The 22,859-nt window shown below is 37.7% G+C and overlaps 2 protein-coding genes across 3 annotated transcripts in view; one reads left to right on the forward strand and one right to left on the reverse strand.

The window, feature by feature from the left end:
- The first annotated feature begins 12,761 nt into the window (after nucleotides 1-12,761).
- On the forward strand, nucleotides 12,762-20,816 carry hacd4 (3-hydroxyacyl-CoA dehydratase 4). The gene is made up of 7 exons (XM_044341678.1): nucleotides 12,762-12,934; nucleotides 15,288-15,394; nucleotides 15,575-15,702; nucleotides 15,834-15,943; nucleotides 16,824-16,930; nucleotides 17,491-17,619; nucleotides 20,592-20,816. Coding segments are annotated over exons 1-7 (666 nt in total). The 5' UTR covers nucleotides 12,762-12,932; the 3' UTR covers nucleotides 20,675-20,816.
- Nucleotides 20,817-20,875: 59 nt separating this feature from the next.
- The window catches only part of focad (focadhesin), a 54,909-nt gene continuing 52,925 nt past the window's right edge, over nucleotides 20,876-22,859 (reverse strand). For both annotated transcript variants that reach the window (XM_044341672.1, XM_044341673.1), the window contains exon 44: nucleotides 20,876-21,189. In XM_044341672.1, the coding sequence (XP_044197607.1) occupies nucleotides 21,116-21,189 (74 nt within the window). In that variant the 3' untranslated portion in view covers nucleotides 20,876-21,115. The remainder of the gene's footprint in view (nucleotides 21,190-22,859) is intronic.

A 22,859-nucleotide genomic window follows, 5' to 3' on the forward strand; every position in this document is an offset into this window, starting at 1 on the left:
TATCTTTTTGACTGATGTATCAAGGAAACCCATTTGTATGTAACTGTGTGAAATTGTGGTAAAAAAAATAGTGAGATAGGAGAGGAAAGCCCCACACTCATAGCTGTGATGCAGTCTTTTCACTCTTAATTCTATAAAGCAATGCTAAAAACCTTTATCCAGAGAATTCAGACTATATTTGAATCAAGAAGAGACACTCTCTGCCCTACAGTGAGGCAATGGGGCTACTAGACTGTAAAGTCACCAGCCAGTCTAATAACATTTAAAGGTGCACTCCAATAATTTAGAATTGTGTTTCCATAAAGTTGTTTTACTTTGAAGGCACTGTTTAAAAGCAGAATGATCAAAACTGAGGCAGCAGAGGTCAAAACAACCTGACTCTTAGTTCTGTAGCTCCCAAAACATTGTGTTCTACCCTACCCATAATGCAACTAGACAGCATATGTTGCCAGACATGCCTGGTTAAAGGTGCCCTGCTTGTTTACATCTATTTTTATTGTATTGTATCTCATGGTCTTTGGCTTCCCTGCCTTTGTTGGCGTATTGCTGCATTTCTTAGGGCACTAAAGTTGCCTGTAGATCATTGGAATAGTGTGAAACCATTGGCAGGAACGTGTATCATGTCACCCGTGTTCATGCATGGCCATGCACGAGACAAACAAAACGGACCCATATGGCTACTAGAGGTCAAAAACTCTTCAGCAAAAATTCCACAGGGTGGTGGGATGCCACTTGAATAATTTTCTCAGACTTGACAAAGCCCCTCTAGAGCCACAGATGACATTATACAGCTGTTTTCACAGGCTGAGATGTACTAGCATCTAGGAACTGCAGAGTTTCTAACAGCTGTGTATCTGAGGGGAACTGATCAAGAACAAAACTATAGTGTATTCATTTTGCCAGTGAGTGAAATATTCAAACCCAAAATGCTATATCTTGATGTGCCTTGTGTACTATTTTATACATATTTCCCAAACTGTGTATAAAAAGCATGACATATTTGGTATCCTCAGAAACTCTGAATTCTCATAAACAGTTGGCCAAGCTTTGTTAAAACCCAGTGTCCGTGAATTAGAAGAATTTAAAAAGCACAAAAAATGCATGGCTTCAATGTGAATCTTTAGCACCATGGACAGCTCAGCTTTTGTAGCTGAATTCCTGCATTATACAGTTTTAAGGTGTTGCACACCAACTCGGGTGTTTCCAGTTATTCTGGCTGATTGAAATGTTGTTTTGGTTCAGCAGCAGTATGCCAGGAATAATTTGATGTCATCAAACTCCACTGACTGATAAGAATAGAAGAATTCTTGCTTATTTATACAGAGATATTGTATACATACTGTACATACCAGGAATAATTTAAGATTTTGAGATCGTTTTGATTGTTTTTTATTGGTTTTGAGTATTATGAGAATAGTCTTTACAGAGAGATTTTTCACAAATTTCATGAGATTGGCTAACCCTGTTAACATGACCCCAAAAGCTGTCAACCACTGGACTCTCCTGGAGAGGTAGAATTACATAGACGACAGATTTAGCTGGGCTGTAATTTCATCTGCAATCTTTTGCCAGGTGTAGTGTACGCTCTATGGATAACTTCATAATGAATGAGTTGGTATAATAGGTTTTTAGATGTTATATTAAAATGTGGTACTCCATTCAAATCTTGAAACTTCTGGTCCCATAACTGGAGGGGGCTTTCCAATACATTCAAAAAGGTTATAGTAAATCACAGAAAACAAGTTAGTGTTAGGGTTTAGACAGAGAGAAATAAAAATGCTTTTCTTACACACGCCTCAAAGAAATGGCAGGTCCAAATATTTGAATACAGGTCAGTTACATAAGCTAAAAACTATGATTGTTTAAGAATTGTTTAGCCATAATGATTAGTTGATTGAATGAAAAAAAAATACTGAAGCAATTAGTTCTTCAAGGGAGTATTAAAATATGTACAAGAGTCATTTGAAACCAAATGATATTAAAGCGCCTCCGTGTAAGGTTTAAAAATATCTCATTTTGGCAACTCTAAGCGGTTGTATCAAACAAGATACTGCAGCAACCCTCCTATGCCCTAAAACGACTCCAATGCAGGGACACTGCATAAAGCTGCATTAATTATTTGTTGTTGTTGTTGTTGTCTTTGGCCACATGGGGGCAGCAGAACAGGCTGTGGACACAACATTGAATGTCATCACCAAGTTGTTATTGTCTTAGCAAACAGTTGCTCATGTACACATCCAGGAGACGCAGAGAAACATCAGCATTCATGTGGAGTCACATTTGTATCCACCTGATGAAGTCCAATATTCTCTCTCCTTTAGCTCTGTTTTGGTCTCCACCAACTCCTGAAAAACATATCTGGCTTTTCAGTTGCTAAATGCTCCACTATGTTCACCGGCTAGTTTCTAACTGTGTCTGTCTGCTGTTTGGTTGCTGGACAGCTGGTGTACTATGCGTTTATCACTGAAAAGCTGCCTGTCGCTGCTGCTGCTGAAAACAAGGCCGATGAGAGCGGTGAGACTGAACCAAAACAGTACAGTCAAGGGCCATAAAACCAAAACAATGAACTGAAAGAGGCTAAACAGCTCATAGAGCTACAGAGTTGGAGATCATTCTCTGTGGTTTCATCACTATGAGCAACACCTTTCACATTATACATAGTCGTAGTTATGATCTATTGTTAATATAAAAATCCATCGTTAATATAAAGATATTGATTAGTGCAGCTTTGACTACAATCATTATAAACAGCAGTGTCATGTTTTCCTAAAAACAAAAACTATGCTTTCTGCTACCTTATATGAGCTTTAAAAACATTTAAAAAATAAAATAAAAACTATTTCATATCAGTCTCAATAGGCTGAGATATAACTGTAGGTACATACGTGACTGCAGCCTGCAGTACTGCAGCAGTCAGCCAGTCAAAAGTCAAAGTCTAATTGGAATGAATAACTTAGCATGCTGATGGTTGGCTGGCAGGGACTCTTAACTCACCACCAGGCTATGAGGGGGGTTGTGATGTCTGCTGTTGGTAGGCAACAAAATCTCCCCGTCACTCTTTGCCAGCAGTGTAACATAGCAGATACTGAGTGGGAAACCAGAGATGACCCTGAGCTTAACTGGGTGAAACTCTGCTCTACTTGTGTCAAAGGCTGTGATACAAGTGTGATACAATGACCTGCCTATTTTAGAATCTGTTTCTGATGAAACTATGGCTGCACAAATAATAAAAAAAAACATTCATGATGATTTAGACAAAATAAGTTTTACTTTGCTTATATTCAGATTGCAGGTAAAATCATATTCATGACAGCCTATTTCTTGTTGGGAAGGTATTTTGTTCTGTTTAGCCCTAATTTTGTCGACTTCACAATTGTTAATTTTTTAAATCGACTTACAACAACTTCTAAAGCTGTGTCATTTGTAACCACACTGTGCACCATTTTTCTGTCACTATTTTTCATCATTTTCATGTAGCCACCATACGACTGTACTACGGTGTGTACTGTGACATCCCCATTCTTATCCCCCCTACAAAGCTCTTATTACATCAATGCACCAGACCTATTTGAATCACTGAACAAATCAGATGTTGTCTGCAATTCAGGGGTCTGGAACTAGGCTACCTCATGCTGCATGTGACTCAGATCTGTTTTGAAACTACAACATAAACAGAAAAAAATAAGTTGAATCTGATATTTAAATGTCTATTTGGGGTACTTCCATAAAACTGATACATACAGCATGTGATCTGTGGTGATGCAGCCTGGTGAAGTCAGAAAAGTTTTATCTAAGTGACATGACCCATATTTACGTACTGGTGGTCTAGCATACTCAATGATGGTGCACTAATAAGGACAGCTGGAGGGGTCTCGAGAGGTGGACTTTTTTTAAAAAAATCTTTTTTTCCCTCATTATCAAGTTTCTGTGCATTTTGACATGATAATCATTTAATCACATTCATATGTGCCAGAAGATTCTGATCACTAGATGAATAATGATAATGGAAGTAGAACTATCTTACACAATCATTCAATCAGTAGATCAAAACAAAATAATAATCTGATACAAAAATTTCTGAAATGCTTAAAGAGTACAAATTTTCTATCTGAATTTGTTAACCCTCAAATATATATATACTGGAAATAAAGTTTTTGCAATTGTATGACTTGAAAATGACAAATGAAAAATTAAAAGAGTGAATTCAGACCACAGAAATTCAAATAGATGGCTTTCAAAGTGAAATGTTTCAGTGCCATATTCAGGGGTATTCAACATTTAACATACAGTATGTTATAGTAATTACATTATTAAACTATTTAGTTGCTTATAAGATTCAGTCTTTATGGCTTTCCTTTGTTAAATTATCATAAAATGGACAATGTTACTATACATACTCTTATCATGCCATGCATAGATATACAGTAGATCATTTGGGGAATCAGGTTAGGCTATTTCCAAAACTTACATTATTTCAACAGATACTGTGCTTATATGCTGCATAATCAAATAATGTGTTTAATCAAATGACACGGCAAAACTGAGGGCAGTAATAATGTGCACATTGCATAAAAAGTGGGAGAATGGGGGGTAAGAGGGGCCCACAGGCTGATCTTTACCCCAGGGCCCCAAAACAAGTTAATCCAGCCCTGCAACTCTAAACACATAATGAGAATGACCGACAGTATGCACAAAAAATCTCAACAAAAAATCTGAATTGCATGTCATGGATTGCAATTGAGTAGACAGCCTGGGTGTCACATCAGTGTCAAATTCCATTTTTTCCACTCAAAAACTGTAGGATGATGCTAATTCTGTCACACATATCTATACAGTCCACATGGCGAAAGAAAACATGTTATTCAAGCAACTCTAACAGAAAACTAATGACTAAAACTTTAGATTTGTGAGAATGATGACCAGAACTGACACACATCTGCACTGCTATTGTAGTTTTACACAGTTTACACTTTATGGCCCACAATTCACAGTGTAATTTTGTTGTATGAATCAGGTACTGTACCAACTGAGGTTATTGGTTCCCACAGGTACTTAAATGTAGGCACAATAGAAGAAAACAAGACTATGGGGAACAGGAGAATAATAATTAAGTAATATAAAGTGTCAACCCCTGTCATCACTTTGGGAATGTAAACCATTTTATGTCCTTCAATGGCAACTCCATCTGTTTCAAGCTTTTACATTACTGTAACCCTACAGCTTTGGTTGCATAACTGTGAAATATAGTGCAATAGGTTCTGCAGTTACAAAAAGTACTTATAGAATATTATAATTTATTTCATTATTTAATATAATAGATTTCTTTTTTCCTCTAAAATGCCCAATTGTTACTCCCTTGTTCCACGTGGTCTTATTTTCTTCCACTGTACCTTAAGTACCACTAGGAACCAGTAAGTGTTTTATTGCTACCTGATTCATACAATGAATTACACTGTAAATAGCAAGCTAAATTATAAACTGTTACCAGGAGCCTTGTAAAGGAGTTTTTCCAAACTAATTTAATTTCCATATTTGTCTCTGAGACAAGTTTTCAGGTCACAGGTGTGGTGAAATTCCAACTGTCTGCTGGCCCAAACAGCATGAGAACCTAGGTTGTTGCTCCAAACATTGACTGGAGCTGAATTACTGTAAACCCAGCCACACAAACAGGATATATTTAGGATACTATTTTAGTGAGACAGCCTGGTGACTGCAGGTCTTGAGAAGATACAGTTACTTCTGGAGTCTGCATTAAAACAGCAGGCGGTCAATCATGTTGGGCCATTAGTCACAAAGGATTAAGAGAGCAACATAAGTGGTTAACAAGGAGAGTGCACCGATACATACTGCGGTCCTTTCCTAAAACATCCACTACTGTAATTAGTCTGCAGTGTGGTTCCAAACATAAATAAATGCATATCATTACACACAGGTCATATATGTAATATACTGTTTCAAACTCACAGGAGTAATGAAAGTCTTGTAAAAGCGATCTGTGTCTCATGGCACAGCAAGATGTCTTCTTTAGCAGCTAACAGAGACTCATGAAGACACTTTCATTTATCTTTAGTCATAATTAAAGGGCTGCTCCACCACTTTTACACATGAAGATCAGTTTACTCATCACGAGGAGTCCTACTCAGCCTGTGAAACAGTTGTATAATGTCTTCTGTGGCTCTAGTCTGAGAAAATAACCCTGATCATGTCATTAGGGTTGTCTCAGTTCAAGGTTGAGGCCTCAAAAACAACCTGCAATACAAACTGGTGGTGTGGTGTTTGAGACACATGTTCGTTTACAAGTTGAGTTGCAATATGGGAAGTGTAGAACCAAGTGTTTTTGGAGCTTGACTCATACTAGGGACTAAAAGTCAGGATATCTCCGCCTGTATAGCTTCAATTTTAACCATTGTATAATAATAAACTTTATTTATATAGCACAATTAATGCATATAATGCAGCACAAAGTGCTTAACATAAGAGCAGATAGCAACAAAAAGCAGATAAACAAACACAAAAAAACCCCATCAGATTAAAACTTAAAGCTTCAGGAGAAAGCAAAAAGATATGTCTTAAGATTTCGTTTGAAAGTGTGAACAGATTTAGAGCCCCTCAGACCCTCATGTAGACTGTTTCAGAGTTTTGGGGCATAATTAACAAAGGCTGCTTCTCCCTGCCTTTTAGTTCTGACCTCAGGAACAGTCAAGCGGTTAGAGCCAGAGGGTCTAAGGGTCCTGACAGGCACATAAGTCTTACCATGTCAGACAGAGTTGGGGCAAAGCTATTCAGTGATTTAAAAACCAATACAAGAATTTTAAAATTAATTCTGTAACTGACAGGAAAACCAGTATAAGGATATTGAAATTGGAGTGACGTGGGCTCCTTGTCTGGTTTTTGTCAGAGCATGTGCTGCTGTGTTCTGTACAAGCTGTAACTGTCCAATTCTCAGACACACCAGACAGAAGAGCATTACAATAGTCTGACCTGCTGGAGACAAAAGCATGCATTAACTTTTCTGTGTCTGCCGAGGAGAGGAACAGTTAGACTCTGGTAATATTCCTCAAATGATAGAAGGACACTTTAGTCACGTTTCTAATGTGACATTCGAAATTTAGATCAGAGTCAATGATAACACTAAGGTTTTTGACCTGTTCCTTGGTGTTTAGTGTGAATAATTATAGGTGGTATAGGTGGTGGACAGTTTTTCTCTCTCAGCTTTTGCACCAATAACTAGGATCTCAGTTTTGTCTTGATTCATCTGTAAGAAGTTGTGAGTCATCCACTGACTTATGTCAACAATGCATGCAATCAAGTCGTTAATAGAACTGTTGTCATTTGAACTTACAGAGATATATAGCTGGATGCGTCTGCATAATTATAGAAAATTGATGTTGTGATTTCTAATAATATTGCTGAGAGGCAGCATAAACAGACTGAAAAGAAATGGGCCTAAGATAGAGCCCTGCAGGACACCACATGTCAGGTCTATTCTATTGGATCAGTAGTCATCCATGGCCACAGAGAATTGTTGACCAGTTAAGTAAGACCTGAACCATGTGCCAGAGAGACTGACCCAGTATTCAAGTCTGTCCAGCAGAATATCGTGATCTACAGTATCAAATGCAGCACTGAGATCTAACAGGACAAACACAGAGAGATTCTTCTCATCAGTGTTCATTCTGAGGTCATTCACAACTTTGACTAGAGCTGTTTCTGTTCTGTGCTGGGCCCTGAAACCAGACTGGAATTTTTCAAAAACAGTGTTGTCACAGAGGAAATTATTCAGCTGTTTAAAAACAATTTTGTCTAAAATCTTACTCAGAAAAGGCAGAATGGAGATTGGTCTGTTGTTAGAGATGACAGAACAATCTATGCTAAGCAGCAGTTTAATTCATTTAACACCATGTTTAGTGCCAATGCAGGAAGTGGTGGACGGTAAGGGTGTGAAGGTCAAAGTAGCACTTTCCTTCAACACCAGTGTCGCAGGTTTATGTCTGCTCTCTTTAGAAAAATGAATTGCTGTGCGAGCTTTTCTCCTGGAGAGTTTTGACATGAAAAACTAAGTGGGCAGTTGTATGGAGACTAAAATTGTTCAAAAATACATAAATACATAAAATAAATACATAAAATTGTCAACTAATCCAGTACATTTTAGCAATGCTAGCATTTGGTTTATGATCAAATACCTGCAAAACTATTGACATTCCCATCAGCCTTAGCTGTACTTTGTGTTCAGTGCTAGCTCATTTTCAGCATGATAAAGCAATCAACAAAGATGGTGAACATAGTTAACATTACCTGCTTAACATCAGGATGTTAGCATTGTCATTGTGTGCATGTTAGCCAGCTTTACCTTTCTTTCATTGAGCAGTACCAGTTTGCTAACCTTAAAGGATAGGTACACAGTTTTTCAGGTGTGTCTTAAAACAAAAGTCAGGTGTCCATATGAACAGTTAAAGAGGTTTTCCTCGCTGTAATCATTCCTCCTGTTCATACTGGCAATTAAAAGATCCCCTTCAAATGTGCTTTAAAATGTAAGTGATGGAGGCCAAAAGTGATTTTGCACAAAAATGCATTTAAAAGTTAACCTGAAGCTTATATGAGGCTTCAGCCGTCTGAGTTAGTCATATCAAGTGGATATCTGCCACATTTACAGTCTTTTTAGCATCAAATTCCCTCTTTGTGTTTCCTCAGACAGTGTTTTCCTGTTGAACTGCAGTCGAAGTATAGTAACAAAAAGAGGAACTTTGGCACTAAAAAGACTGTAACATTGAAATATATCTACTTGATTTGACTCATTTGGACACTGAAGCTTCATATTAGCTTCAGATAAACTTTTAAATACATTTTTGCACTGAAGGGGGACTGTGGATTTTGGCTCCCATCACTTACATTGTAAGTGCATTATGAAGGGATCTTCTAATGGTCAGTATGAACAGGAGGAATGATTACAGCAAGGAAAACAGGTTTCAGTGTTCATTTGGGAACCTGACTGTTGTTTTAAGACAGACTTGAAAAATGTTTAACCTGTCCTTTAAACATACTTCAACCATATAGTAGTTTATTTGCTGGATATATAAAGTACAGTCAGATACATGTCTTTTATATCTAAATCTGTGACCCCGAAATCAAAAGTAATCAAAAAATGTAATGCTAAGATACTGAATCAATATACAGTACCAGTCAAAGGTGTGGACACACTTTCTCATTCAAGTGAATGGGAAGGTGTGTCTGAACTGGTACTCTATGTTCCATCTGTGACTCCGTACACTAAAGAGACTTGAAGAAGAAACTAAGATGCTAATTTTAGAAAACATTACTCTCTTGTAATCTAGCTGTAAGTTATATAAGAGCTAGTTTGACTATGTCACTAACCAAGTTCAAGCTAGTCAATAAAGCCCATAAATATATCTACATAAGTAGCCTGCTGAGCTTCCACGTTCATAATTGAATTAACAAAATGTCATTTATTTTTGCATGTTCACTTGTTGACAAGGTCTTTGCTTTGCAGTTTAGCTGTGCTCGAAATAAACTGTAGATTCTCTCTGCCTCAAAGAAAGACTCTGACCTGCTGACATTGATCAACATTGATCAAATTCAAGCCTGACTCTACAGCACCAGCCATGGTAGAGAGTTCATAACATTCTGCATGCTTCTAGTGCAGGGTTACTGAGTGCAGACCAGCATCTGATACAGAAAATGAGCTGTAATGTCAGAGAGGACATGATAGTGCTAACAACTAGCCGTGCTCTTGAGACCTAACCAGACTAATCTGTTTCCCGTCTGTCACTGGCTTTTCATCAGCACAGAGAGGGGGCAGAGATAATAAAAGATTAGATGTGTTCATAGTCAATCTGGGCTCTCCTTGGTTTCCCTCCACAGACTGGACACTCTAAACTGGCCAAACTGTAACTGTGAATATCTCTGTTAGCCCTGAGACAGACTGGAAGATGTCATTGGCTGGCAATTCCACTGCAAGGAATGAAATCTAAATCATGAATTGATTGGTGAATAAGAGACAGTAAGAGCTCAGACAGAAAGGTCATCTTTTCAACATATCTTTTTTTACAGTGAATTGGATAGGTTTGGCCTCAGTAACTTTGATAGCCTCAACCTTTAACTTAAAGGGCTTTGCATAGTGAGCCAAGTCAAAAGGTGCCAAAAGGTTGGTCATTCCAAGACTTTGATTTTTCTTTTCTGAAGTCATGTCTTGGTTGACTTGGACATGTGCTTTGGGTCATTGTCATGTTGGAATGTGAAATTCCTCCTCATCGTCAGCTTTCTGACAGAGGTCAGCTGGTTTTGTGCCAAAACATGTTGATATATGGAGCTATTCATTATCCTGTCTATCTTGACAAGAGCCCCTGACCCAGCTGAAGAGAAGCAGCCCCAAAGCTTTGCACCAAACATATCTTTTAGAATTAAGGCTGAAAAGTTCAACCTTTGTCTCGTCAGACCATGACACATTTTCCCACATGGTTTGGGCTGACTGAATGAATCTTTTGGCATAATTCAGACAGGCTTGGATATTCCTTTTGGTAAGAAAGGGTCTCTGTCTTGCCACCCTGCCCTATAGCCCAGACATGTGCAGAATCCAAGAGATGGTGGTCACATGCAAGGAGTGATCAGTACCTGCCAAAAATTCCTGTAGTTCCTTCAATGCTGCTGTTAGCCTCTTGGTAGCCCCCCTGATAAGTTTTCTCCTCGTCCTCTCATCAACTTTGGGGGGTCATTCTGATCTTTGCAATGTGTTTGTGGTGCCACATTTTCTCCACTTATTGATGATGGGTTTTGAAAGTGCTTCATCGTACTTCGAATGCCTTGTTACCAGAGTTGGTTCAGTTGTCACAGAACTGTAGATACTCAAACAACACATTTTTCTCTTAGCACTTTTGGGACCTAAACATTTGAGCTTTAATATCTATTCTTGATTATTTTCTGGACTATTTTAACCATGTCTGTAAAGTATATTCCACTGATATATAAAGTTTATTGTATTTTCTGTTGCTGGAGATACAGACACATACAAGATGCTGAAGGAAAGACTGAATCAACCAAATAAAAGCTCCCAGACTCTATTGTCAAGCCTTCATGACCTTTGACAGTTGTATTCTTTTGTAATCTTCTGCTTCACTGAAGTTTGTGGCAGCAGATTTTTTTTTTTATTAAATGTTCTGCAGAAACTCATTCAGATTCAATCTGATCTCTGCAGGACGAATTTATCCTAACCACCATTAGAGGGCACTGCATACTATTTTATTGAGAGCAGCATGGGTGGCTATTATGTTTGACAATGCTTGTCAATCCATAATAGACCTAATACAGAAATGTTAAAAACTTTTTTAACCACCAAAACTAACTGCAAAGTGTTAAAAATGGCATTAAGTATATGCAGAGGGTCAATATGATGAATAACTGTTTAATTACAACACTAATGTACAATAATTTGTGCTAATGTATATACATGCACGAATACAAAAATGTAAAAATCTCTTGGTTTATTATCGTGATTAAAGTTTATTTAGGTAATAGGGTTTTTTGTTTGTTTGTTTGTTTTTACCCTTTTTATATACACACTTTCATTTAAATCATATAAGTCTGGGGATATTCTATATTTTTCTTATTGTCAACAAACTGGTGGCAAACAATGAATTGATCTACTAACAAGTATCTTGCATGTATTCACAACCTGATATACTGTTACTGTTATATACTGATACTCTCATTCCTCTGTGCCATACAGCCCAATTTTTGTCCAAAAACCATTAAAAACAAATCAGTGACCCACACTGTTGCACTGGGTAACATGTTCCTTCATCACCATGAACACACATACAACTACCTACACCGTCCTGCTGCCAGAAGTACTCACAAGAACACCAAATGTGGATTAATCTGCCACTAGAAATAGTCCCCAACAAATGTACTATTTCCTCTTGTTTGAATAACATTTGATAAAAACTACAGTGAACAGCTGTAATGACTGTAATGGCAACTTCTACAGCTCTGATATATCTGACTTGGTGCTACATCATAGCCCATGAAAGTGCCTGAAAATCTAGCAAATGAGGATGCCTCGTGTCAGTCAAAGTCTGTCGTTCATGGTGATTAAACCAAACATTTTTCATGTGAATGCTGGCAAGTCTTAAACAAGGGAATCTTACCCGTCTTTCCATTCCATTCCATTTGGCATTAGTGCCACAGACAGGTAGCAGCCTTATCCTTTCACAAGGAAACTGTCTACAAAAGATAACATTTAAAAATATTAATTTATTGTCTTGTTTTCTTTCTGGGATGTTCACTGTTTTGCAGCTTGGAAAGTAAATTCTTAAACTTGCAGTTGTTTGGTGAAGAAACAGCCACTCTGATTGTCACTTTATTTTTCCTCTTTATGTTTCACTTTCACTTTCAACATAAAGTACAGTAGTTTGAGGTTATGAGACATGCATATGTACGAGGGTGGCAGTGAGTTATTTTGCTGGGGGCCCCAAAAGGGTTAGACTGGTTCCTGCTGCTAATCCTGACATTCTCGACATGTATGTGTATGTGTGTGTGGCTCATTGTTCTCCTGCTGCTTCTTCTCTTCTTCCTCTCCTGAGCTCGTGTGTTCCTTGCAGAGATCAGTTCTTAGTTTTCTTTCAGGGGGCTGGGAGTATCTGACGTCAGACATTCACACACGGAATGTCCACCTCCTACTCACAGTAAAGTAATAACTGCTAGAGTCAGCCTGAGGAAGCACAACAAAACAGATATTGCTGCATTTTCCTGCTTCCATTTGTGAAGGACGATGAGGTAAGAGGCGAGTATCCGTTTGCTGGGAGAAAACTGCTGCAAGGAGCCTTAAACTGCATCTGGAAAAATGACTCTCCACAAACTCAGACAGGGATTCTAAGCAGCTCCTCTTACAAAAGGACCAAAAAGACTCTAGCAGGAGAATGTAAGTGAGTACTGTGAGAGTGTTACGGCAGAGTTTTCGCTGAGGAAGGAATGTTCTGTGTTTTCAGGGCGTGTTGGGTGAAGCTTCATTTTCTGTCTGATTTCCAAGCATCAACAGCTTACAGTTAAAGCATATTTGACAGATGTATTTGTTGGTACTTTGCAGATTTTACATGTAAAATAAAAAAGATAGCTCATAAAACAAGATAAACTGAGTATAAAGTAGCAGTGTGACAGACTGTTAATGTGTCATTTTGATCTGTAGTCAGTAGTGGAAATCTTTTTTTAAATTTTTATTAAATCTTCATCTGTACGTATATTACAAACGTTAGGGGTCATGATATAACATTTATCTTCCTCTGTTAAAGGTTACAGTTGTAGCAGCACTATATGGAGTTATAAATATAAAAACATTAATTTCATGTTAACACTTAATCAATAAACACAAAGCTATAAGCCTTTCTTCACAGTTAGTGGAAATATTTCTATAGTCTTATTTAAAGGTGCACTAATCAATATTTGTATATAAACAATGGCTCAAATTACTATGCGAAATTTGAAAGGTGTCACTCATAGTGACAAATCCACAGACAATTATCACCAACTCTGCAGTTCCCCTCAGCTCTATGGATGAGCATCTTTCAGCATATTGTTTCGGTGTTGTGGCAAAACAGCAGACATAGTTAGCAACTAGCTAGTGAACATAGTGAAACGTTTAGCAGCTAAAGAAACAATTATTTTTCTCAGTTGGTGGAAACCAAAACAGAGCTTAAATAAGAGTTAAAACTGACTCCAAATGAATATTGTTGTTCTATGTCTGCTTTATGTGTAGTTAGGCATTTGTTTGCCAACACATTTGCTATAACTTTCTTAGGTGATAGTATGTCAGAGCAACAAAGTGTGTTTTCAGCTTGTTACAGCAAGTGGCCAAAACTAACTAAACATTAATAAATGCTCCTTTAAGAAACCCCTCAATGCAGGACTTTATATTTGATTCAAATAAATACAGGGTTTGAGTACTTTCTTCTCCATGGGTTCTGAGATGGTGCAAAGGGGTTCCCTGGTCCCAATAAAAGGTTTAATGGGCACTTGAGTGGGTACTAGAGTTCTCTGAGGAGGTTTTATGGGTATCCTCAAGTGAAAATTAATTTGATTTGTTTGCAATAAAAGAAGAAGTAACCACATCCTCTTTAAGTGAAAATAGCAATAAAATTGTGTAAATACCCCCACAAATGAAAGACCTGTACACAAAATTGTACTTAAGTAAAAGTACTGAAATATTTGCAGCAAATATAATAATAAATCGTTTGACATTTTTGAAAAAATGTTTATTTGCTTACTTTTAGTTACATGAGAAGACATATTAATCATGTCTGCATTAACTACGGTGATGGAGTCAGGATGTGGTTAGCCTAGCTAAGCATAAAGACTGGAAGCAGGGGGAAACAACTAGCAAAAAGACACCTACCAACACCTCTAAAGCTAACTAACATATTGTATGTTGTGTGTTTAATTCATACTCAAAAAAAAAAAAAGTAAAAAAAAAAGTCAAAAAGTCATTTTGGAGTGAGTTGAGTGGTCTAACAATTTCTTGATGGTGTAGAGAAGCTGTCTTTATGCTACATGTAGACCTACTGTAAAGTAAGCTAACCGCCTCCTGACTCAAGCTCTGTAATACACAAACATGAGTGGTATCAATCTTCTCATCTAACTCCCTGTAAGAAAGTTATTTCCCAAAATGTTGATCTATTCCTTGAAAAATCAAAAGTAAAAGTACTATGACAAAAGACTCCTTTAAGAGGGTTATATAGTAGATAAGTAATGTGTGAGCAGCATCTTAATGTTGACGCTTGTGGTGGTGTTACCTCCATTCTAACAACTAAATATGACATTGGATAATTTAACCTGTGTATTGTATTAGCTTCATGTTTTGTTTGTAAAATCCAGACCTGCAAAGTAAGTAACTATATATATAGCAAAAGTCAAAGCATGACATTTCCGATGAAATATAGAAGTAAAAAGTCTCACAAAGTGGAAAAACTCAATTAAAGTACCTCAAAATTATATTTACTTACAGCACTTTAATAGATGTGTTTAATTTCTGTCTTCTGTCCCCCTGTGTTTCCCTTTCTATTAATTTACTCAAAATAGTTCCATTTACATGATGTATGAGGATAATCAGTGTTGGCAGCAAACAGATCCTTCTGACATTTTGACTTGCACAGGTGTAATTAATAAGATTAATGATGGCTCTGTTCCATTTACCTGTGCCAATAAGATGGTGATAATAATCAGTAACACCTGTGACAGTTTTAATAACCTGATCTACACTATGCACTTTTTTTTTCTTACAGGTTCAGCTTCAGGCATATCTACATTTTCTCCTACAACCTGTTCCAGTTCTGTGGACACACATGGATACTGTCTAATACAATAGCCAGGTTTTTCACATTTGGTCAAGGTGAGGTCGAAGATCTGAAGGTATCAAAGTAAAACACAAGTGTCAGATTCAAAAAATCAGAATAAAGAAAGGATGGCTGTTTAAATCATTTAAACTTTTAACTGAGGTGAGCAGGAGTAAGATAAGCCTCCAACAAATGGCACATATTAGTATGATAAGATAGTGTTTTTGACTTTGCAGATGCCTTAGCAGACACGTTTTACTCTGTTGGCTTTGTGATGAGTCTCTGCCAGCTGCTCTCTATCCTGGAGCTTTTCCATATCGCAGATGGGATTGAGAAAGCCAGACTCCTTCCTCGCTTTGTTCAAGTGTGTATCACAGCTAGACCTCTTAATAGAGTTTCATTATTAATCATGCGGGTGTTACCTGATGTGTCATCAAATGTTCTTCATCCATTTGAAGCAGCTGATGGACTGTGCATCCCATTTGTTTTTTTCAGGTTACAGAGAAGAACATCCTGCTGATCATGGTCATCATGCTGGAGGAGATCCAGAGTAGACCGGTGGTGTGCGTTCTGCTCTTCTTGTGGAACATTCTGGACCTCCTTAAGTACGCATTTCAAGTAAATACAAGGCTGGTCACATCACTTCCTGCCCAGAACAATGGAATAAAATATTTGCTTAGTCTGAAACCAACATTTAAATGTAATATTTCCACAGCAAACATGTTATTATTCTGGGCAGACAATAGGCATCTGTTAGATCACAGAAATACCTTTCAAGGTGGAGCGCACAGCTGAATAACAGGCACAAAAATGACATTTTGACTTTTCTCCAAAAGTTTTTGATGGGGAGGCTACACTGAGAAGATCCATGTAAATGGATCATCGAGTGCTGAGGTCACATATGAGGCTACTATTGCCCCACTAGCAACAGTGCCTTAGAATAATAATGTCAGTCATCTATCTGTCCAACAGTTGGAACAAAGCAACAACTTTATATTTTCTGTGTAGATTTCAGTGAAATTGCTACAGATATTCATGGTCCCCAGAGAATGAATCTGAATCATTTTGATGACCTCTGACCTTTCCTCTAATACCATCAACAGGCCAAATTTTCATCTTGTACATAAATAGACACCCTAAATACCCCAAATCAAATAAGTCATTGCTTCAAAGAGGATGAACTCACATTTTGGGCACACCATGGTATTTTATAATGTTAAGCTCTGGAAAAATGTCTAGGTTTAGTCCCACTGCTGTTAAAACTGTTTTGTATCAATATTTCAGCCTCTATACAATAAGACAACACTTTTTTTAGGAATATCTAAAGAGAGATCACACTATAAACCAAAATCAAGTAAATAAGGTGTAAATGACCACACAGCTCAGAAGTCTGGGTGTTGTTAAGTGTCTAACAATGATATATAAAGGGTTAAATCCACACGCTGGAGAATTGTTAACATTCTGATGTGTGCTGTTTGATGACAGGTACCCACATGAACTGCTGTGTGTGATGGATACACCATCCATCACCATGCTGTGGACTCGCTACACACTCTGGATCCCCTTATACATCCTGTCAGTCATCACAGAGGGTGATCATATCATTTTATTACCTTCACTCTAGCTATCATATTGTGGGAAAGAGAAAATGATGTTTCAGGCGTAATTCATGGGCAGCTTGATATACACTCAATAATATGTGTCAGACTTCATGTACTGTGTAAGGGAAGTGGTGTGAACGCACAGGAAATGAATTGGCAAAGCAGAGCACATGATAAAATGTCAGGAAGTGTATGAGGAAAGCACATTCCAGCCTCAGCCAAGTGTGTGGGGGTGTGTGTTGACTACAAGAAGACATTCACGGCTGTAAAGCTCAAGTATATCAGTAATACACAGGCCAGCAGTCAGATTACTCACCACTAACACCAGATCACTATCATTTTGACCATGGAATATCATTAAATGTGCTGTGGCAGAATGTTTTATAATCTATAAGAACCCTTTAGACAGGTTTTCAACACTACCAGGCTCAAATACTGATACTGTAGTTCCACACAGAGAAGCTTTTTGGCACATACTTTGAAGTATTAGTTCAACATCTTGAACGTGTTCCATCTCTGCTGATGACTGTTTGTTTCTTTCTTTTTTCCAGGCATCACCATTTACCACGCCCTGCCTTATCTTGAGACAGCCTCATACTCATCCCAGCTGAATTCAACAGTGTGCACAAACAGCCACCTACCCTTTGTCCTCATGGCCTACTTGCCTCTTCTCGCTCTTGGTAAGATTTTATTAGTTATTTTTTTATTACCTAAAAATGAGCTGCATTGAATAGAAAATGAACATTCTGGTCATCTTACTTCTGCATCAGGATTACCCATCTTTCGCTCAACCTGGCCAAATTCAACTGCAATTACTGACTTCCTGCATCCCTACAAGTTTTTTATTGAATAGTACTATTAATGCATACAATTTAGCATGCAGAATACAGCTTGTATTATATACTACACACCATCTGACTTTTATCTTTCATACCAAAAATAATCTTTTAGTCAAAAACATATTTTACAATGACAATGTTTAAAATAGAAGGTAAAATCTGAATTTTCCAACATCAGTTACAGCATGTCAGAAAATGACAAGTTGGCTTTCTATTTAACATTCCCGTTGTATGCATATTTTTACCATTCTTAATTTGCACAATGACAATGACTGCATTGCTTTCTGGTCTATTGAGGCTTGGCTAGACTTATTTACTTGACTAAAGGAAGTAGACACTCCAACTTGCTGTGAGAAAGGTAAATATTGCTAACACTTGTTTGATGCCTTGTATCAGCATGCAAGACAGAAACCCCTGCAGTCTTACCTTGTGCTTATGTCACTGGCCACTTGAGAAAGTTTTGTATTTAAGTCAAGGTCATATGAAAGACTGTTTACAAGACTAATTGAAGCTGTTGTTGGTGGAAAATCCAGTTTCTTTTTCTTTTTGAATGATTAGTTTCTGATCAGTGGTACAAAATGACTCAAGAACACAATAATGTCCTGTTTGAGTGTGAGAGACTGACACCAAAAGCAACTCCTTTGTAGTTGCACTGTACACAACTGAAATAATGTCATGTTGTCTAGATGTGGCCAATTATCCACCACAATTCAAATAAAAAATGTGGGGGAACTTGCAGGTCTATGGCCAAAAGCTGTGTAGACTTCGTTTTAATTCTTCTTTTAACTCAAGTGAAGTCAAGTGAATTGTTAGAAATATGATGAGAAGATCAATATCAATATGGATGAGGAAAATGGTTTTGTTTGAAATTTTACAAACATTAACATTTTAGGAAATGCTTAATTTGCTTTCCGAGAGAGACTACAGGATCAATATCAATCTCATGTCTGTGTTAAGAGTATGCAGCAGAACCATCATATTTTTTAATTCCATACATTCTTCCTCCTTGTCAAAACCTGTCGTCTACATTACCGACAATGAAACCTGGCCACTGACTGACTGTACAGAACTATCTCTAGACTGAACTGACTCTACATAGCTGCTAATAGCAATCAAAAAGGATTTATACAGCTTTTTCATTTATGCAATCCTCTATCCTTTAAGAGTTGGAGTAAGGATGTGTTTAACCTAGCTTAGTTTAACGGTTGCAATCACAGGGAAACAGCTAGAATGTCTCTGTCCAAAGTTAAAGAAATACACCTACCAGCACCTCTAAAGCTCACTGATTAACATGCTGTATCTTGTTGTTTAAGCCATTTTGTAAAAACAGCTGGGAGGCAGTGACTGTGCGCAGCTTCCTGGGGTCTTGTTATCACATTTGCCAGATTTGGAACAATTGTGCCTACACAGAGACCAAAACCAAAATCTGTGCTCAATTACTGGATGTTGCAACCTGCTATAACTAGAGACATGACACAGAACTCCTGGGGCAATAGATAAATGGTTGTTTATCAAGAAATGGTTATGCAACTCCACCTAAAACCATGAATTACTGTTTTCAGCCATGCTAGGTGTGTGGCTATAAGGATGGCAATAGACCCTTTACATTTTGATTTGTCAAAGCAGGAAAGGCACAGGTGGAATTAATAACGTTAATGATGGCTGCATTACATTTAGGTGAGCCAGTTCAAGCTCTGGTATTGTACATGTTCACTCACTAACACGGCTTACAGGGACAACTAATGGAATGGAGCCATCGTTGGTATTATTATTTACAGCTGTGCTGTGACAAGTCAAAATTTATGCTGTGAAAGAGGTCTATGAGGGTCTGTTGGTCCTGTAGCGCCACCATGAGGTTGACACTGTAATTTTGTCCCAATACATTACTTCAAATATCTGCTAGACTTATGACATTCCCATCAGCCTCAGCTGTTTTTTGTGCTTAGTGCTAATTAGCAAATGTTACCACACTAACACATTAAATAAGGATGGTTACCATGGTAAACATTATACCTTATTATTTATTTATTATTATTTTCACCTGCTAAACATCAGCATGTTAGCATTGTCAATGTGAATATGTTAGCGTGCTGACAGTTGCATTTAGCTCAAAGCACAGTGCATAAGTACTGCCTCACAGAGCTGCTAGCATGACTGTTGACTATTAGTCTTGGTACATTTCTGTTTGTGTACACATTAAACAAATGAGATACAACATGTGAACTTGCTTTACAGTGGTTGGTAAGTGTATTTTTGAATATAGACAGAGCCAGGCTAGCTGTTTCCCACTGCAGTCTTTAAGCAAAGCTAGGCTAACCACTTCCTGACTCCAGGTCTTTACTGAACAAACCTGAAATTAAATTTATCGACTGACTCTCACAGACTCACATAAGAAACAGTAAGAGTCAGTTGGTCGCTGTTGAATTACTAGTTTCTGGTAACACAAGGTTGTCTCCCTCCCAGCTGTTTGATCACAGCCTTACAGTACACAACCAAGACCACAGCTGTGTTTAGACTGATAGCTTGTCTTGCCTCAGCTTGTAGCAATATCAATCAAAAAGATTAGAGACAGCTGACTACCTGACAATTTACTCCCAGTACAACAGGAAAGAAATCTACCTTCTCACACTATTTAGATTTACTTCCTAAACAGCATATTGTTTGCAGGTGAATTTATACTTAATATATGCAGACATTATTTGCACAAACACAATTCTGTTACTATCATCTTTGTGTGTTAGATTGGTGTCACAAATGCAAAGAAGTGTGCATCCTCTATTTTGTTTATTTCTAACAGCAGTGTTGTGTTTTAGGGGCCTCTGTGACAGTGTGGCAGCTGCTGAAGGAGAGACAATACCAACTGGAGAAATGGAACAAGAAGATGAAAAGGAAATGATGGCTGTAGTCAAAGAACTGCATGTTTGGACAGTGAAAGATCAAAGTATTCCAGGAACTTCCAACGCTCAAATTTTATGAGAAGACAACTTTCACAATTAAAATCTGTCACATTTTAAATTAAATGAGTTTGATGTCATCAAGTTGTATGGTCAGTGTAATGTGTATTTAACCAGAAGCCACAAAAGCAAATTTGCCACCATTAAATCCTGCATTTGCTGATGCACCTTTAATGGGAATATATTGTTTTGACAGATCACATTCATCTTGATGTCAATCATACATGACTGAAGTACAGCTACGGGTAGAGCTGTTTCTGTCTCCATGTCCAACTAAAACAGGCAGGAAAGATGCAGTTTGTGTGTTAAAGCTCCAGGTGTGATTTTTGTGAGGACCCTCTGTGTGCGTTGTCGTGGTAACAGCATGCTGCAGCTCCTCTGGGCTACCAGCCATACGCTCTGGTCCACACAGTTTTCTTCTTGAACTCAGCAGAGGACCTCAAGGCCAACAGAGCCGCTGAAACAACAGCAACCATCAGATAAACAGTTTATAATCAAACAAGGGTGTGTTGTCTGCTGCAGTGAATGTATGATGTCAAAGAAAAGACATTCTGTGTTTCTGGCTTTTTAAAGTTACTGCCAATACTGATTATAATGTCTAAGCCAAAGCAATAGCAACAGTGTCAGTGTTTCCTCCTTTATAGAGTTCTATTTACATACAGTGTTTCTCACCAAAACCAATCGTGTGCATCCTGGAGGCCTGACAAACATGTTGAATACATTCCCTTCCATATGAAATATCTACAAAGACAATTTTTTAGTATATGTATGTAATAAGAGAACTGGATATGAGACTCCAATATGGCTCCTGTTCATTCCAGTGACAGTTGCTCACCCAGCACATACATGTTTTCTTGCTTTCTGGAGGTGTGTTTCTGCATCGTGCACACTGACTGCACGTCTACATTAATTTCTCTTTGCCTGCTGTAAGTCTGCAGCCCTGTGTCACAGACTTTACACTGAGATGATATATAAAAATAGCTTTCTATAAACTCCAGGAAAGTTTTGCAAATAATCTTTGTGGTTTAAAAAAAATTCATATACAAAGACTAATAACTTCAGGTCGAGGTGTTGTGTCCACACCTAATGCAGTGGGAAGTTTGCCATATGATTTGGATTTAACTGTAGTGTTTTGATGTAAACGTAGGTCTTGGTCACATTTAAGTCATTTGATTATCGTTAGTTTTGGTCTAGTTTTTGCGGGTGAAATTTTTAGTCTAATTTGTACATTTTTTGAATGTCTTCTGAGGATACAGCTGTTACCATCTTTCATTTTCTTTGACAAAATTAACTATGGGAAAATACTTTTTGGGATGCAGTATATGTTTAGTTGCAGTACTGATGTTTGCCTCTGGAACAAACTGGAAACTAGGCTGACTTGGTGTGCTGTATCAAGCTCTGTTAACATATATATAGTTTACATCCATGTTGACATCAGATAGCAGTCTTGGTTTCCTGCCTTTTACTGGTGTGTTGTTACGTTTCTCACTGCCACCAACTGTTGATCAGTGGAATAGTGTGAAACTGTCAGCAGAAACGTGTATCTCGTGTGTACTGTATGCTAGTAGTGTGCAGTACACAAACAAATAAACCAAGGAACCCCCCTGCCCCCCCCAATAAAAACACTGCTCCATAGTATCATATGTGGTCAAAAAATACACAGGGTAGCTTTAAGACGACAATCAGACCATTATTTTTTTATATAAAAAATGAAAGACTGTACCACAGTCTGAAGAGCTTTTTTTCTTAATTTCCATTTTATAATTTTTAGTCACAGAATTTGTTGTTATTGCCTGAACACTTTGCAACTATATGAAAAGAAATGCTGCATAAATACATTTATTATTTCTATGCGTCACTTCAACTGTCCGTTGAAACCAGGACTAATGGAATTCTTGTAGATGTTTTTAGGGACAGGACGGGTTATTTATCAGTAAAACTGGAGCATATTAATAAAAAATACATTGTGAAAACCATGTGGAAAACATGATGGAAATATGACATTTTATGTTTGCTTCTTGTATTCATTTGGGAACGTTAGAGTCTCCTCATCGCTCCACACAGATCTGATGTTTTCGTCTCTTCAGTGGAAGCTTGAGTGACCTTTGAGTCACATGCTTCTTGTAT

Source organism: Thunnus albacares, chromosome 22 (genome assembly GCF_914725855.1).
Source record: "Thunnus albacares chromosome 22, fThuAlb1.1, whole genome shotgun sequence".
Taxonomy (NCBI): Eukaryota; Metazoa; Chordata; class Actinopteri; order Scombriformes; family Scombridae; genus Thunnus; species Thunnus albacares.

Bases quoted from the DNA above. Each gene is read 5' to 3' on its own strand.
- hacd4 (XM_044341678.1), top strand. The intron at 15,703-15,833 runs GTGTGTATCACA...TGTTTTTTTCAG, and splicing joins TCCTTCCTCGCTTTGTTCAA to GTTACAGAGAAGAACATCCT. The intron at 17,620-20,591 runs GTAAGATTTTAT...GTTGTGTTTTAG, and splicing joins CTTGCCTCTTCTCGCTCTTG to GGGCCTCTGTGACAGTGTGG.